The sequence below is a fragment of the Arvicanthis niloticus genome, chromosome 15 (assembly GCF_011762505.2).
Source record: "Arvicanthis niloticus isolate mArvNil1 chromosome 15, mArvNil1.pat.X, whole genome shotgun sequence".
Taxonomy (NCBI): domain Eukaryota; kingdom Metazoa; phylum Chordata; class Mammalia; order Rodentia; family Muridae; genus Arvicanthis; species Arvicanthis niloticus.
The window spans coordinates 16,899,002-16,916,536 of NC_047672.1; the positions used below are offsets into that span (position 1 = coordinate 16,899,002).

The following is a 17,535-nucleotide window of genomic DNA, read 5'->3' on the forward strand; positions in this document are numbered from 1 at the left end:
TTGCCTAGCAAAAGGGCATAATCCTTTTTTGGACTTTGCTGGTCAGTTATCATAATTATCTTTATAATAATATTATATATCATGTATACTAACCCCATATGTACCAACTTACTTATCCTTCCACAGCTCTACAACGTAGGTGTTATCATCAGCTCCATTATATATTGGAAATGAGTTGACAGAGGCCGAAGGCTAAGGAACTTACTTAAGATTGCAACATCGGAAAAAAGAATCTGAGCCCCAAGTTGATAACCTAGGTCTGACTCGAGAGCTGTGCCATTGCCTCTACACTTGTTAAGCGTTACTAGAAAACAGTCCACCCCAAAGTAGAGCCCTTAATACTGTCTTCTACTTAGCAAGCGTACTATCAAGAGAGCACATCAGAATTTGGAGGGGTGGGGGGGGGATTGCAGTTTCAAAAGACATATATTCTTTATACAGAAACACACCTTAGGAGTCAGTAAGTGACTGCTAAGTTCTTCCATGTGATGGACAGATCTGAAAGTGGATTCATGGTCAGCTCTGACAAAAAGTTATTAGTTTAAATCATCAAAATTTGGGGAATCTGTCTTCCTGTACTCTTAACATCTCATACTTGAATTTTATATTTGTCTTTCTAGCATTTGATAGGCTTTTCCATTAGAAGTAAGTGATACAGGGTTTGGTGACACCTGAAATCTCAGCGCTTGAGAGTGAAGGCAAGAGAGTTGGAAGTTCAAGGTCATCCTTAGCTACATAATGAGTTTTATGCCATCTTGGACTAAACGAGGCAAACCTCTTCCACAAAACAAAATGAAACAAAAACCCCAAGCCAGTCCTAGTGGGTCATCCTGGTCATACTAGCACTTGGGAGTTAGAGACAGTAGAATAGAAGAGTTGGCTAGCAAGATGGAGCAGTGCTTGCTGAGCGAGTGTTGATGGCCTGAGTTTGATTTCTTAACTCCACCATGGGAGGAGAGCACTGACTCACACAAGTTCCTCCTGACCCTCACATGTGCACAGTGGTGCACACCCACGTGTCTTCACACATGAGCACACATACATGCACACACTAAAAATAATAAAGTAGTCACATTAAAAGTTCAAAGGGAACTTGATCTATTTAGTTGCAGGCCAACTATGGCTACACAGTAAAAGACCTTGTCTCAAAGATTACTCCCTCCCCACCAACCCCCTTGTCTCCAAAGTGAACCAAAGTTGACAAGTTCTTAGAAAATCAGCTTTGGTAAGATACTGTGATACAGAGAAAATGAAATTGAAACTTGTTTCTTCCATCTCCTCCCTTATCACAACTCAATGTTCAGATAAAGAAACTTGCCCACCTCGGAAATTTCCTGCTGATAAAATATTTGAAGCCATTTCCTCAATGTTTCCAGATAAGGGCACAGCAGAAGAACTGAAAGAAAAGTGAGTGAGATTTTTTTTTTTTTTTTTATTTTGGGCAGTCATGCATGTTATTATCTTGGTTTATTATTTCAGGCATCACCCACTCTCATACACACACACACACACACACACACACACACACACACACACACGTACTGTGTATTAGAAAAATTTTAGTACATATTGAGTACATATATTCATGCTCGTTATTTGCCTATGTACAGTTTATACTAATATACTGTAGATATACTGTAGATATACTGTAGATATACTGTAGATATACTGTAGATATACTGTAGATATACTGTAGATATACTGTAGATATACTGTAGATATACTGTAGATATACTGTAGATATACTGTAGATATACTGTAGATATACTGTAGATATACTGTAGATATACTGTAGGAAACCTTTTCTGGACGCTGGTAGAGGTTTTTATAGTGAATCCAAACTAATGTAGCAGCTCTCTCTCTCTTTCTCCCCTCTCTCTCTCTCTCTCTCTCTCTCTCTCTCTCTCTCTCTCTCTCTCTGCGATGTGCCTCAGTTGTATTCCTGGGCCTGACTCTCGTTCCCATGCACACCACATGATTGGTTCTTAGTGCAAGCAGAGGTTACTATAGGTTGGATATTTTTTGTTGGGTTTTAGATAAGATAAAGTTTTTTAAAAAAATCAAACCCATGGAAACCTTTAGGAACTTACTTTCAAAAAAAGTGATTTTTCTTTCTGTTCTACTTACATTCTTTGTCTGTCTGATGCCAGATATAAAGAACTCACGGAGCAGCAGCTCCCAGGTGCTCTTCCTCCCGAGTGTACCCCAAACATCGATGGACCAAATGCCAAGTCTGTTCAGAGGGAGCAAAGCTTGCACTCATTTCATACGCTCTTCTGTCGACGATGTTTCAAGTATGACTGCTTCCTACATCGTAAGTGCAGTTATTGTACGTCTTCATTTTCTATCTTTGTTGTTGAAATATGTAGTAAAGCAACTTGCAGTTGGTTATCGCAACCAAAATGGACCAGTCATCCTGTAGTCAAAGTTGAGAAATGAGTTACATCCCTGTACTGCGACTTTATGTTCTTTGAGGAGTCCTCTGACATCTTTTGTACACATTTCATTCCATTCACTGCTTCCCGCTAACTTGAAGTAAATAAAGGTCAGTGACCCTTCACAAGGCTATTATATAATGAAATCATTATAGTGAAGGAGCTCAGAGTAATATTACCGATATTTATGAACAAGGTTTGTTAACGAATTGATGAAAAACTTATACAAACAATTTCTTGCCTAGTATTAAAATATTTTGTTTCTTTTTGATCCTCTGAGTAATTGTTTTATAAGTACTTCATATTTTAATACAAGGAAAACATAAAGTATTCTTAATGTCAATATGAAAACTAATTTTTTCTCTTTGACATTTCTAGGAAGTGAAATTTCCAGATAATTGGAATTTGTTTTATGTTTTTTGAAATAGGGTTTCACACTCAGTATGTAGCTGAGGCTAGCCTTGAACTGTTGATTCTCGTGATCCTTTTGATTCTCCTGCCTCAGCCTCCTGAGTGCTAGAATTACAGAAGCATACTACCATATCCCATAAAAAAATTGGAATTCTCTCCAGGCTGGTGTGTAGATGTTTGTTTTCTGTAGTATTAGAAATTGAACCCAGGGCCTTGCCCCTACTGGGCACACACTAGACTATAGCACAGCCCATCCCTGCACACCTCTCACTAAGACACATCCCACATACTCCCAGCAAGCCACAGCCTCATTCCTAACATTTGCAGTGAATAAAAAGCATCGATTATTTCCCCTACCCCCAAGGTTTAACCCTGGCTCTCCTGGAACAAGCTCTGTAGACCAACTGGCCTCAAACTCACAGAAATCCTCCTGCCTCTGCCTCCAGAGTGCTGGGATTAAATGCATGTGCCACAAACACCCAGCAGCATGTGATACAGACATCCTATTTAGGCCTAAACATTCTTCAGTCTTGTATTCTCTTCTGTTCTCTGCACATTGACCAGTTGTGGGTCCTTATATTAGTCACCATCTACTACAGAGAGAAGCTTCTCTTGTAATGGTTAAGAATGCATTAACTTGTGGGTATGATGCTGTTATTAGCAATTGATTTAATACTGTCTCCATTTGGCAGAATAATACTATTAGGGTCTTTCCTTCCCTAGGGTCCATGACTTGTCTAGCCACAGATTCTTGGCCCAACAGTGATGCCAGATACAGGTATCATCTTGTGGAGTGGGACTTAAATCCAATCAGAAAGTGGTTGCCTACTCTCATGATGTTGATGACATTACTGCAGCAGTGCAAGTCTTGCCCGGCCAGCTTTTACCGAATTGTGCAGCATTCACAGCTAGGAAGGCTAGTGATTGCTTTTCTCCTTCATTAGTGTGCATAGCACCTTCCAGCACTATCAGTGCTAACTGGCAGGGATGAAGTATGCAGCTCAGTTTCATGTTACCTGATACCTTCATTTCTATGACTCAAGTATGTGACATCTTCAGCAATAGGGTCTTATCAACAGCATTGGCAATAGCTTATAATGTTTGGGGGCCTCTGGGACCTCACTGGTCAACAACTTCAAAAGCGGTAACCTATTCCTAGCATTTGGCTTTTGATTTGCTAGCCCTTGAGTTTACTAGAGGCATTGTTGCCACATTATAGAGTAACTATATTAACTCTGTGTGAGTTTTTTTTTTTGGGGGGGGGGTGGGAATTTTATGGTAACAGGTAGGTTTCCATGTAACTTTTGAAAGGTTCTGTTTGTCGTTTATCCTTCCCTGCCTTATTTGTTGAGACAAGATCCTACAGTGAGCCTGGGGTTGAGCCTTTTTGTGTAGGTCAATGGGGCAGCAAGCCTGGGAATCTCCCCACCTCTGTTTCCTAGTGCTGGCTAGGGTACATCGTGCCAGGAGAGCTCGCCCAGGCGCTCCTGCCTATGTGAACACTTCCCTACTGAAGTCATTCCCCAGCCCTGAGTAATTCCCTTGAAATGAATTGTTTAAAGTTTGTTCAATCAAAGGTCCCTAAGTATAGTTACATGTTTTAAAAGGAAATTTATCACTTGGCTTTCCCCACTTTTAAGACTATAAAGCCCCTCCCCCACACACTTTTTAAGCTTTTCTTTATTATTATTTTTTATTGTTTGGTTTGTTTTTTTTAATTTTGGAGGCTGAAGGATATGCTTGCTGTGGTGCTCTTGTGGCGGTCAGGACAAGTTTCAAAAGTCTGGGTATTGAGCTCAGGCTGACATGCTTGATGGTGAGCACCTTCACTGTACACTGGGAGCCTCCCCACCTCACCTACTTCTGCTTTAAAAAGCACATATACTTGGGTATCGTCCTTTAGAACTTATTCTGCTATGAATATGGATCTAACTTTTTTCCTCCTTTACATAGTCATCTAAATGCTTTAGTATCGCTTATGGGAAAGTTCAAATCACTCCCTTCTTTGAGATCTAGTACTTCTTTCATTGCTTATTATCAATGTGTATTTATTTTTTCACTAAGCTAGTGCCCCAGCCCTTGGGTCTGTTTCTCATTTTTGGTATCTTTTCTCCGTCTGTGAGCCTTTATTCTCAACATTGGTTGAGTGATAGACTGTGTATGCAGTCACATGTGTGCCATGGTATGAATGTAGAAGTCAGCTTGTTGAAGTAGGATCTCTCTTTCCCATGTAGATTTTAGGGATTGAGTTTTTGGTCATCAGACTTGATGATAAATGCCCTTACCTGCTGAGCCATCTTGCTGGCTTCTTTAAGAGTATTTTAAAAATAACTTTCTTTGACAAATTCAAAATATATCAGAATAAGTGGTATTACTATCTATATATAATCTTAGCATTATTTCTGCAGAGGCAAGATGATTGCCAGGCTATGCTTACATAGCAAAACTTTGTATATATGCAAAAACTGCTTGGTATGTTGGCTCACACATTTAATCCCAGCATTTGGGAGGCAGAGGCAGGTGCATCTCTGTGAATTGAAGGCCAGCTGCTGGTGTATAGAGTGACTTTCAGGACAGCCAGGCTACACAGAGAATTCCTGTCTCAACAAATAAACAACAAAAACCCTAAACCAAAACAACAAAAACACCCACCCCCAAACCATTGTTAAAAAGGTGTGATTGTTAAAATGGCGTGTTTGTGAGGGGACAACTTGGGATTTTCACTCAATGGTTGAGCCTTTGCCCAACTATTGGCTCTCTAGTGCTTGGAGGAGAAGATAGAGTGGAGCCTTCATGGAAAAGGCCTTTCTAAAAAGACCACCACCAAAACCCACATAGTTCTGTGAATATCACTTATTTTTAGCCAAATTAAGGTCCTTTTCCTGTTGTATAATTTTGAATAGTTAGTTTTAAGCCTTGGCCTTTTCCAATACGTGAGAAAACAGCTGGTTAACACACCCTAGAATTGAGTTCCAGCTTTTGGAGCTACTTTTCTCTAGAGATTTTATAAGTAGAATCATTTTCTAGTTCATGCTTAATAAATTGATCCTTCATCTAGAAATTAATTATGTCAGAGCTGGGTGTGGTGGTGCACATCTCTAAGTGTAGTACTCAGGAGGCACGGCTAGAGGATTGCTGTGAGTTCAGAGTCAGCCTGGGAAAGATTGCACCTTCCTATCTCACCGCTCTTCCCCACCTCTGCCCCTTATATATAAATAAACCTTATACAGAGAAATTGTAGATGCCAGAATATTTTTGTAAAATTAGGAAAGCAGGGTTTTTCTGTTTTTTTACTTGTTGGAGATACTAAAGACTCAAGTAAATGTTTATAGTCATACTTTATGCCCGTTGATCATACTTGCAAAGGAAAAATAAGAATTATGAATCATCCCAGAGTTTCCCACGTTTTCACCTTTCTTGGAGGTTGGAGGAAGAGTGGAGGACACTCCGTGATAGATGGAGGAAAGTTGTATAAACTACATATGTGGAAGATACTGGACTTTCCAATGGATCTGGGACAGTAAAAATGTAACTTTTATAGCTATATTCAGATACTTTGTGCCTGTTTTACAGCCTTCCATGCAACACCCAACACATATAAGAGGAAGAACACAGAAACAGCTCTGGACAACAAGCCCTGTGGACCACAGTGTTATCAGCATCTGGTGAGATTCAGTGCTTTGTTACTCCGGAGGGCTCTTAAGAACTTTGGTGGAGGTGGTAAAGCCAGCATTAACGCTGTCTGGATCCATACTTACATTGGCCATATGACAGGCAGTGTGCTTACCCTCATTTCTTTCATAGCTGTCTCCTGCACAGTATAGCTATTAATCTTGTATTACTCTCTGTTTATTGTGTTATTTCTTCAGCAATGTTTCACGGTTCTTAGGATCAAAGAATCTACACAAAGTTTATGAGAGTGTGAGGTATAGATAGCCCACTTAAACACCTGAAACTCAGTAATCTTGTGCAGACGTTCCTAAGTCTTTCTCATGGACCTATCCCTTCTGTGACTGTTTTATAGGCCACTTATAGTTTAATCTAAACCATAGATCCCAAACAGATTTTCTTTTTTTAAGTGATGGAAATTAGGAGTAAGGGATTAGGAAAATATGAGGCAGGAAAGTTGTTTTTTTACGGGTACTATCTTATTTTTTACCATTTCCCCTCTTTGAACCAAGCCACTCCTACCTAGGAACTAAGTGGGTATATATTGCCTGTTGGATTTTGGACAGAAGATTCAATGAATGGCACCTACAGAAGGTATCCTATTTTTAAGCAATTTGGTTTTATAGAGTGAAGTATAAAACTGTTGGCTCCTTTCAAACTTTGCTCTTCTATTTCCACTAAAAAAAGTAAAATAAAAGTAAAGGAATTCCTGAGCACTATTTCCTATACTTTATAAGGCAGAACTTCATTGGCTTCTCTAAAATGTCTCTGTGGTCTCTTACAAGCCATGCTCTAACCATTGTTTTATACTTGCTGAGATTGGATTGTGGTACTTCAGAATGCAAAATGTAGCCCTAATCGTGTACCTAAAAGTTCTCTCATGTCTTCCTGTGGCTTTGCATCCTTCACAGGAAAAAAATATTGGATGCTTTAATAGTAAGACCAGAAGTGACTAAGTCATGCATGTATATGTTTTGTGTCCTTGTATTCTTTAAGTAGTACCTTTAAAGAGGTATGTATTATTTTAAGCCTTGAACTAGGAAGTCTGATTTAACACACACTTCAGTGTGTCTTTTGATAAAGGATTCTCTTTTAAGTGTACTGTATGTATATGTAGAGAAAAATACCTTTATTTTTCAAAACATATTTTCATTTATTCTGTTTTAGTTTAATATGCTTTACAAATTCACCGTGTAGAACTGTCTTGCCTGATTTTGCATCATTCGAGCAAAATATTGAATCTATTTTTATATTTCTGAAATCTTGAGACTATCAAAAGCAGATGAAAAATCATTGGGTATGTTGATATCCAATGACTGTGATAGTGGACACTGTAGATTCTCGATCAACTTGTGTTACACAATGTCATCTTACTCTGTCTGTTCCACCAAAATAAGATTTAGAACTTTACTCTGATGCCCTCCATTTTTCATTCTGCAGGAGGGAGCTAAGGAGTTTGCTGCTGCCCTTACTGCTGAGCGGATAAAAACACCACCTAAACGCCCAGGGGGCCGCAGAAGAGGAAGACTTCCGAATAACAGTAGCAGACCCAGCACCCCCACCATCAGTGTGCTGGAGTCAAAGGACACAGACAGTGACAGAGAAGCAGGGACTGAAACTGGGGGAGAGAACAACGACAAAGAAGAAGAAGAGAAAAAGGATGAGACTTCCAGCTCCTCTGGTAAGACACATCTGACAACTGGGTTGTCACTGGGTTACTATTGCTTTGTAAGTTTAACTTTCTGAGAGTTAAGATTATCTAATTCGAGTAGATACAGAAAGCTGGGGTTACAGGCGGGTGTGAGCTGCCAGACATGGGTGCTGGGAACCAAGCTCAGATCTCTGCATGAGCTGTGAGCTCCGAGTCTTCTCTCCGGGAGAAGAGTTGCCTTTCTCCCTTTGGTGGCTAAGATCAGAGAGTTCTCTGAGTAAGGCATAACTGAATTGTTCGTGCTCTCTCCCAAGAGTACCTCCTGCCGTTATCTGTCTGGGCTGCTGCTGGAAGGTCTGACCCAACTGTTCCTCCTGTTTGTGCCATTTTCCCCCTGTTCCATCTTTCTTTGATGGAGCATGATGGAACTGAGAAAGTTCTGTATTCATCTTAAAGCCCAATGAGTAGTTTCTGTTAGAAAGAAAACAAGTACTATTGCTGAGTTTATATTTTATTGGTTGAATTTTAGTTCTTTCAACTCTAAAGAATGCTATATCCAGTAATGGACTCTGTCTGTGTTAAAGGAAGCAGAACTCCTGGGTTTTTTGCAAGTGTGATAGGATCTTTGTGATGTTGTTCTAACCTTACTAATTCTGAAATACAATTAAGTGCCTCCTGCTTTTCTTTAGTCTACCCTGAATTTTATTTGTTCATATTGTTCAGTCATCTTTGTGTATGTGTCTATATATACATATGTGCCATGGTGTACATGTAAATGTCAGAATAACATCCTGGGAATGGGTCCTTACTGTCCATCTTGTTTGAGATAAGACCTTTTGGTTGTTTTTCCATTGAATATACTAGACTAGTTGGCCTCTGAACTTCTGGAGGGTCTCCTGCCTCTGTCTCTCATTTCCTTGTAGGAGCACTGGGATAACATGCTGTGCTGTGTGTCTGAGTTGTATGTGGTTGAGAAGACCTGCACTCTGCTCCTCATGCTTACATGGGAAGAGCTGTGACAAACTGAACTATCTCCCAGCCCCTTGATCATTTCTTGACTAGTGTTAACGTTTGGTTTTCTAGAAGCAAATTCTCGGTGTCAAACACCAATAAAGATGAAGCCAAATATTGAACCTCCTGAGAACGTGGAGTGGAGTGGTGCTGAGGCCTCCATGTTTAGAGTCCTCATCGGTACTTACTACGATAACTTTTGTGCCATTGCTCGGCTAATTGGGACCAAAACATGTAGACAGGTAAGCAGATGTATTCAGATCTAAACACAGCGGTAACATGTGCTCATTGTCCAGACAGAGAGCGTCTTGATTTTATTCTGTTCATCTTCTGAAAAGAATTAATTTTCTTCCCTCCCTTAAGAAAATTAAATCAGTATTCTTTAGCTGTGTTTCAGAATTTCCCTAGTTTAGAATTCAATGTGTATGTGATATATGTAAATAGAATTGAAATTTGGCCAGACTTTAAATCTAGCTACATTCCCAATGTGATGGAACAATAGTGATTTCTCCTGTGTATCTTACCCCATTCCATACACTGGCAGTGCCATGGGAGAGACAAAAACATTTCTCCAGTATGCAAAAGCGTGGAATGGTTCCATTAAACCACAGTGTCCATATTACTCTGCCTCTCATGTAGGTGTATGAGTTTAGAGTCAAAGAGTCCAGTATCATAGCACCTGTTCCCACTGAGGATGTGGACACTCCTCCGAGAAAGAAGAAAAGAAAACATCGGTAAGTCTGCTGGGGAGCCCTTAGTAAAACAGTGAGGATCTGTAGGCAGGGCTTCCCAAAGAACAGCAGTCAGTTTTCACTTGAATAATTATATAAAGGTTCTAAACAGCTGCCATAGACAGAGAGAAATCTCATTTCTCCCTGATGGTGCTGTTAGTTTTTATATACAGCCACTTCAGTATAGTTGGCATATCAAGTCATAAAATTTTTGTTTTATCACATTGGATTTTGGTTGAGAAAAACATATTGCAATAAAGCTACATAAATAGTTCCTTTAGCCATTTGGTGTAGAATGTTCTAAGATATGTTTCTGCTGTGCTCCTTGGGCCAGTGTTTAGAAGTGTCTTTTAGTCTGTGAGCCTGTGCCATTGCATTCTGATACTTAAAGTGAGTCTCCTCCACGTCTGGGCTTCACCTCTTACAAAGGCTTACAGTGAGTAACTGCACAGAATGCTTTTGTAAACGTAGAGCCAGGGAAACCTGTCTCAACCCACTGTTTTTTAAAATGAGAAGTGTGTTGAGTGGGTAAGAGTGCAGTTAGATTATGCTCCCAAAAATTTGCATAGGCTCATTGAATGTGTTGCAGTACTTTTTAAATAGTGGAAAACTTAGGCTTTAGATGTTTCTTTGGTTTTGGTTGAATAATTTCTTACCGTGCAGTTCAACTGGGTAGTTTAATGGTGCTAAAAATTATAAAAAGTATTGGTTTCCATATAATTCAGACATGACTAACTCAGTAGGGATGCACAAGGTCTTATAGTCTTAACCAGGCAATGTGGACAGGGACTTTGTCAGGCTTCCGGGCATGACGTGGTAACCTGAGAGAGCAGGTTCCTGAGTCACTCTGCACTGACAAGCCAATAGAGGCTAGGGAGTACAAAACTAGTCTTGGTTTTCAGCACTGCTCCATTAATTGCACTTAATTACATTAAGTCCACTTAAACAGGACTCAGATTTGTAGCTAGGTGTCGTACCTCACACAGAACTTTGTTTTTCTATTTTTGCAGGTTGTGGGCTGCACACTGCAGAAAGATACAACTGAAAAAGGGTCAGCATCCTCCCATCTCACCTCATTATCAGCCCCAGATGTCTTCTGTCCTCATTTGTTTTAGAATAGAAATTGGATGCAGTTTTGGTTATTCTGATTTAATTGACTTTGACTTAGCAAATCAGTTTAAATGAAGTGTCTGTTGATCTGCAGTTACTGCTGTGTTAGAGAGTAGAGTGCACTGGATGGAGTGAGTCAGTGAGAAGCAGTACTTTGGAAGTGGGGCTGAAATGTGGCACCAAGTGTTTAAGCACTTGGGGGTGGGAGGTGATTTTTTTCTCCACAGGAGTGTTGTGTACTTCAGTGAAGGCAGCCAGTCAGGGACGCTCCAGAGGGAGTGGGGAAGGATGTCTTGTTACTGTGATGATCGTTTCCCGTCTCCCTGGATTCATTGGCTGCGTGCTGTTATCTTTACTCAGACGGCTCCTCTAACCATGTTTACAACTATCAACCCTGTGACCATCCACGGCAGCCTTGTGACAGTTCGTGCCCTTGTGTGATAGCACAAAATTTTTGTGAAAAGTTTTGTCAATGTAGTTCAGAGTGTAAGTATTTGTTGCTTTGGTGCAATTGCATGAGAACTGAATAGGCTTTTGGTCAGCAGCTGAAAATGGTGATTTAAATCAGACATAAGGACTGGGAGTGCTCTCTTATTGCTTGCTTTAGGAAAGCTGCTTATTCTACAAGTACCTGTACTGTGCTAATGTCTAGTCAGCCTCTTGGGCAATGTGACTGTGTGTGCGCATGCACAAGCTAGGCAGAGTTGTAGCAATGGCTTGGATTTTTCTGTTTTTCTCTTTGGTCATTTGAATTATAGTAAAGAGGCATAGACTGTAAGGAAAATCTAAAAGTAGTTACCCATTCCTTTTGTGGGTATCAGAAGTAGTGAGAGGTAAGAGGGTTTTGGTTTTCAGAATGAAGGGAAGTAGGTAAGGGTGCAGTAGGGTTTCACAATCACTCAAGAAAGCTGTACAGAAAGCGTGGATACCAAAGACTGGATTAGAAAGATGCTTCATTACAGCGGTTCTCAACCTTCCTAATACTGCAGCCCTTTAACATAGTTCATGTTGTGGTGACCCCCAGCCATAAAATTATTTTTGTTGCTATTTCATAATTTTGCTACTGTTATGAATCATAATGTATATGCATTCTGGAGAGAGGTTTGTCAGAGGGCAAGACCCACAGGTTGAGAACCACAGGCTTACTGGAATGGTCTAGGGTTATGAATATCTATCAGTCTAGACCCCCCTTTACATGTTTAATTAACTGTAGGACTTTAAATTCATATGCTATTTAACAAATATGAAATGGACAGCAAAACCCAGCAGTGATCTCTCTCAGTCCTACCAGCTTCATGTTTGTGGTTTCCTATTTCCTCATCGTTACCATGGAATAATAAGGGAAAGGTTGTGAGGGTTTAAGTGAGTGACTCATGTGCTCAACAAAACATTGACAACCTTCCTGGAAAGGATTATGGATGATGTTGATAGTTGGATATGGTGGTGATGATGATAAAATTTATCCCTAAAGGTCAAAACCGCTTTCCTGGATGCCGGTGCAAAGCGCAATGCAACACCAAGCAGTGTCCATGCTACCTGGCTGTCCGAGAGTGTGACCCTGACCTCTGCCTCACGTGTGGAGCTGCTGACCATTGGGACAGTAAAAATGTGTCCTGCAAGAACTGTAGCATTCAGCGGGGCTCTAAAAAGGTAAATAACAGTTATGTCTGCAAACCTTGTTGTTGGTTTTGTGACAGTGTCTTGTGTAAGTTTTGCTGTCCTAAAATTTACTATGTGGCTGAAAATGAACTTGAATTTCTGATCCTCCTGCCTCTCCCTCCTGAATGTTGGATTATAGGTATATGCTACCATGCCTGATTTTATATAGTGCCGTGGATTAAGCCCAGGGCTTTGTACTTGCTAGGTAAGCACTTCGGCAGCCAGCTAGTCTTCATCCCATCCTCCAGAAGATGGCTGTTTACTGATAGTCTAAGAGATTCTATCTGGGAATAAGAAATAAAAGTAACCCTTAAAGGTGCAACTGATGAAAGCAGAGTAGTTAGGTATTGTCTGGATAGTGTTTAAGGTCTGATCACTTATCATTCTTGAAGACTTATTTTTGGCTGGACTCAGACTTAAAAGTAAAAGCTCTCAGTGAAGATAGTCTACCTCTTTTGGCATTCTGTTCCTGGCATTTTTCTTTGGCTTCCTTCATTCTCTTGGCCGAAAGTTCAGCATGTTCTGCAGACTTCTCTTTGGTTTTCTTAATGAGCTATTTCGTCAGAGCTGTATATTGGTGTTGGTATTGCATGACACATAGAGTAACACTGTCTCTACCACTGAACAGTATTGGTTCAAAGACCCAAGGAAGAAAAAAAAAAAAAAAAAGCCAAGAGAAGCTGAAAGTTCCACCTATGGCAGGATTTCAAAGAGGGTCCCGAAGAGTAGGTGATGAGGCTGGAGGCACTAGTCACTCCTAAAAAGGACCCAGGTTCAGTTCCCATACAGTGCCTCATCTGTAACTCTAGTTCCGGGGATTTAGTATTCTCGTCTAAACCGTGTGCGTACTAGACATGTATTTAGTGCACATCCATACATGCAGGCAAAACTCCCATGGAAGAGCTATCTGGACTAGCTGAGCAGAGTGAATGTTCTTGAACCACTTTACTTTAGATGGTTGCATGTTCATTTAAGGTCATCCATTTCATGTTTCAGTTTCCTTTGGCACATTTGCGGAGACCTAACATCTCTTGTCTGTGTCCTGATGCCATATTTGCCACTGTAGGATCTACACTCCCTTCCTTCAGCTTGTTCACAGAGTGGGCAGGGATGCTCATGCTGATGTGTTTTCTCTGTGGCATTTGTTAGCTGTCAGAAATAGAACACTATGCATAGAGTTTTTACCACCTGGATTCACTTGCTTGTTCCCACTACTTAGCTAATTTTGTTTCTGATCAGGAAAGTGGTTGACAAGTTCACCTGACAAGAGTGGCTCAGAAAAGCTTGGATGATCCAGGAATGTTCTGAGTGAAGCAGATGCTAGGCCATGATGAAGAGTTACTATGTAGCCAAGTAGCGGTGGCACACGCCTTTAATCCTAGCACTCAGGAGACAGAGCCAATCAATCTTTGTGAGTTCCAGGAGAACCAGAACTCCACACAGAGACTCTGCCATGAAACATACAAACAACAAAAAGCAAAATATAAATTAATAAAAGAGAAAAGTTATCATATTTGGTGCTACTCATTTTGGCCTTCTGTGGGATTGATGAATCATCATAGCCTTCATAATAAGGATGCTTTTGTGTTTTCATGAGGAATTTCTAGAGGAAAGCTGTGGAGAAAATGGCAGGGTCTTCAGAGGAATAAATACCAGTGAAGAACCACAGTGTGCTAAGGGTTTGAGCAAACAAAAGAATGTACTTTGGAAACAGAAGGGTCAAGAGTAGATTTGTTGGCGCACCCCCTTCAATTGGTTTCATTAACAGAGTATGGCGGGGTGCCTATGTTCAAGGGCATAATGACATGGGTGGGCCTCATAGTGACATGTCTTCAAACCAAGAGTAAAGAGCTTGCTGCACAATCGTGACATTCATCTGACCAGCATCCCCATTAAAAACCAGGTGTGGCCATGCACTAATAACCTCAGTCCTGGAGGTCTGGCTGTGGGACAGACTGGTGGGCCTGGGGCTTCATTGCTAGCCAGTCTAACTGAAATAAAACAGCTCTAGTCAGTGAAGGAGACCTTGTCTCCAAAGAAGTAAAGTGGCGAGCATAGATATGGTACCTGAAGTTCACTAGCCTGCACATGTGCCCACACATGAAAATACTATACATACACATACAAAAATGAAATGCTATGTTTCTTAGTTTTGCTACAGTGACAGAATGCCTGAGAAAAACAATGTAAAGAAGGTAAGATTTTGGCTGTTGGTTTCAGCACATGGTCACTTGCTTCTCTTGCTCCTGACCTGTGTGTCATGAGGCAGAGCATCATGGTAGGGGAGCCTGTGGTGGGCAACAGTAGCTCCATCCACAGCACACAGGAGGCAGAGGGAACCCAGGAAGGCTCAGGAACAAGACACATTTGAAAGCCACACCACCAGGGACCACTTCCTCCAACCTCCCACTCACTGAGTCTGCATCCCTCTCAGTAATGCCAACAAATTGAGTCTGTCATGAGACTGCTCTTCAGTTGTTCAGAGCCTCACAATTCAGTTGTCTCTTGGGGGTCAGTCCACAAGCTGGGGCACAGTTGAAAGCGAGTTCAGAGCTGGACTGAACAGAAGTGAGAGAGAAGCTGATCCACACGCCTCCCTTGCTGCAGTGCCCGTGACCCCAGATGGAGAGGCTTGTTTGTCTTTCCTATAAGAGGATATTTATCCTGAATTTTACTTAGAAATATTACTTTAATGGTTTTCCAGACACTCAGCAACTTTTATACCTATGAAATCCACTTGGGAGTTGAGTGGTCCCCTCAGACAGTCTGAGGCTGAACTCTGCTAACTAGATTGTGGCCCGCAGCCTGCTAGCCTCGTTGTGCCCCTGCTCTCAGTGTTCATGGCCCTCTGCTTGCTCTTTAGCACTTACTGCTGGCCCCGTCGGATGTGGCAGGCTGGGGCATCTTTATCAAAGATCCTGTACAGAAGAATGAATTCATCTCAGAATACTGTGGAGAGGTAAGGCACACTCATGTATTCCAGGAGACATCTTTATAGTAGCAACTTGCATTGTTTTGGATAGATTTCATTGAACAAGGCCAAGTTTAGAGTAGATTAATACTAAATGCCCTTTAGCCTGGACTTATTTATATTTGAAGTTTTGGTTTACATAGTAATTAACTAGATCGCCTTATTTCTAGTCATGTTTGGCTTTTATTACCTAGAGAACAAGGGGTTCAGGAAGAAGAGTTTTGCTGTGTGTATTTGGTCCTAGTTACTTGGCAGGCGACCTGATGGGACCCTGAGACAGTAACTTTATTAGCTTGGCCACTTTAGCTCTACAGCTAGGAGAAAAGCCAAAACAGAGTTTTAGAAAGTCACAGTTTGCATTTTTTACTCAGCACAAAGACAATATTGTTGTCACTTTCTCTAGACATATTGCTTAGGCCATAAAAATCTCTCTGACTTGGGTTCTTAAAAGTGTTATTTGGACTAGTGTGGCAGTTCAGTGGGTAAGGTCACCTGCTGCCTAGTTGATGACCTGGGTTTAATCCCAGGACCCACATGGTGGAAGGAGAGGAATGACTTCCTCCTACAAGGTGTCCTTTGGCCTTCACACATACCGAGGCATGCGTGCACAAGCGCTTCCCCCTAAATTCTTTCCTGTGTACATGCTAAGTGGAGAAGAAAATGGAGCTACTCGTTGATACCCTCAAGAGGAACCAAAATTCTCTTGCTTGGCTCTTTTGTGTCTAACAGTCTTGACCACTCATTCCAACACAATCTCCTCCTGTGTCTTCCCTGTAGATCATTTCTCAGGATGAAGCAGACAGAAGAGGGAAAGTGTATGACAAATACATGTGCAGCTTTCTGTTCAACTTGAACAATGGTATGTTCTGAGCTGGAAGGCAAGGTTTTCAAATTAGAAGTCAGCAAGATTCCAGGACCGAGGGCATGTGTCTACACGAACAGCTCCTGGGATTTATCAGCAGGCTTACCTTCAGGGGTGTGTTGCTCACTGGTAAGGAGAGGGGAAGTCCCTAGTGAGCAGAAAGGCTGCGTGCAGGAAATAATCTTGAGGCCCAGCCACTTGCAGATGGGCCTGCCTCATGCTCTGGCTATAAGGGGACACTGCCCCCACAGCTGTGTGGCGCTTGTGGGCTGAGTGGTTGCAGTACACATCTTCAGTGTGTGACCTGAGAGGATGAGCATTTTGAAAGCACCTTGTGGCCTGAGGATGTTGCCCATATATTGTGAGAAGGAGAGTAGCAGCTCTAGCCTGTGTCTGTGGAGGGACCTGTGAAAATGAGTGTGCTCAACACGCATCAGACAAACTTTCAGCCGGACCAAATAGAACGTTTTTTGTTAATGAAAATGTTCCATAGAAATATTGTAATCTTAAATGTCAATATGCCTGCTTCTTGATGCTCAGAGAAATTTGGCCATATTTTGCTCAGCAGTATATAATTGAGAAATCATGGCATTTGAGAGCCAGATTTAACGACCAAGGATTTGCTTTAATCTAGAAAAGCATTTTCTTAAAAATGACATTTTTTTTTTATATTGGATGAAGTTGAATGTTTATTTGCTTTTTAAGTCAAACCTGAGGAACTATATTTCTAAAACCAATAATAACCTTGGTTTATGACTGAAAATAAGTCACTGGATTTCTCTTTTTTCTCTTTAGATTTTGTGGTGGATGCAACCCGCAAGGGCAACAAAATTCGTTTTGCTAATCATTCAGTAAATCCAAACTGCTATGCAAAAGGTAAGCTTTTAAGTTGGAATTGACACATTGATGCAACAGTTCCCTTTTTCTAGCCAGGTGACAGCAAACGTCAGTGCCTGTGGAGCACTGGCTGCAGTCGGTTAACCTCTCCTGGCCTGTCCTCCTGCTTACCGCCCTCTGGCCCGTCC

The 17,535-nt window shown here is 41.2% G+C and overlaps 1 protein-coding gene across 13 annotated transcripts in view; it reads left to right on the top strand.

Moving 5' to 3' along the window:
• Ezh2 (enhancer of zeste 2 polycomb repressive complex 2 subunit) overlaps window positions 1-17,535 on the top strand; it is a 57,780-nt gene that overhangs the window by 38,671 nt on the left and 1,574 nt on the right. For 4 of the 13 annotated variants that reach the window (XM_076913418.1, XM_076913420.1, XM_076913419.1 and 1 more), the window contains 12 exons: window positions 1,305-1,407; window positions 2,151-2,329; window positions 6,420-6,511; window positions 7,956-8,196; window positions 9,250-9,419; window positions 9,817-9,911; window positions 10,919-10,959; window positions 11,379-11,504; window positions 12,490-12,668; window positions 15,541-15,636; window positions 16,426-16,507; window positions 17,306-17,386. In XM_076913418.1, coding sequence (XP_076769533.1) covers window positions 1,305-1,407; window positions 2,151-2,329; window positions 6,420-6,511; window positions 7,956-8,196; window positions 9,250-9,419; window positions 9,817-9,911; window positions 10,919-10,959; window positions 11,379-11,504; window positions 12,490-12,668; window positions 15,541-15,636; window positions 16,426-16,507; window positions 17,306-17,386 — 1,485 coding nt within the window. The remainder of the gene's footprint in view (window positions 1-1,304; window positions 1,408-2,150; window positions 2,330-6,419; window positions 6,512-7,955; window positions 8,197-9,249; window positions 9,420-9,816; window positions 9,912-10,918; window positions 10,960-11,378; window positions 11,505-12,489; window positions 12,669-15,540; window positions 15,637-16,425; window positions 16,508-17,305; window positions 17,387-17,535) is intronic. The other 9 variants (XM_034519654.2, XM_076913426.1, XM_034519655.2 and 6 more) reach the window with 3 other exon arrangements.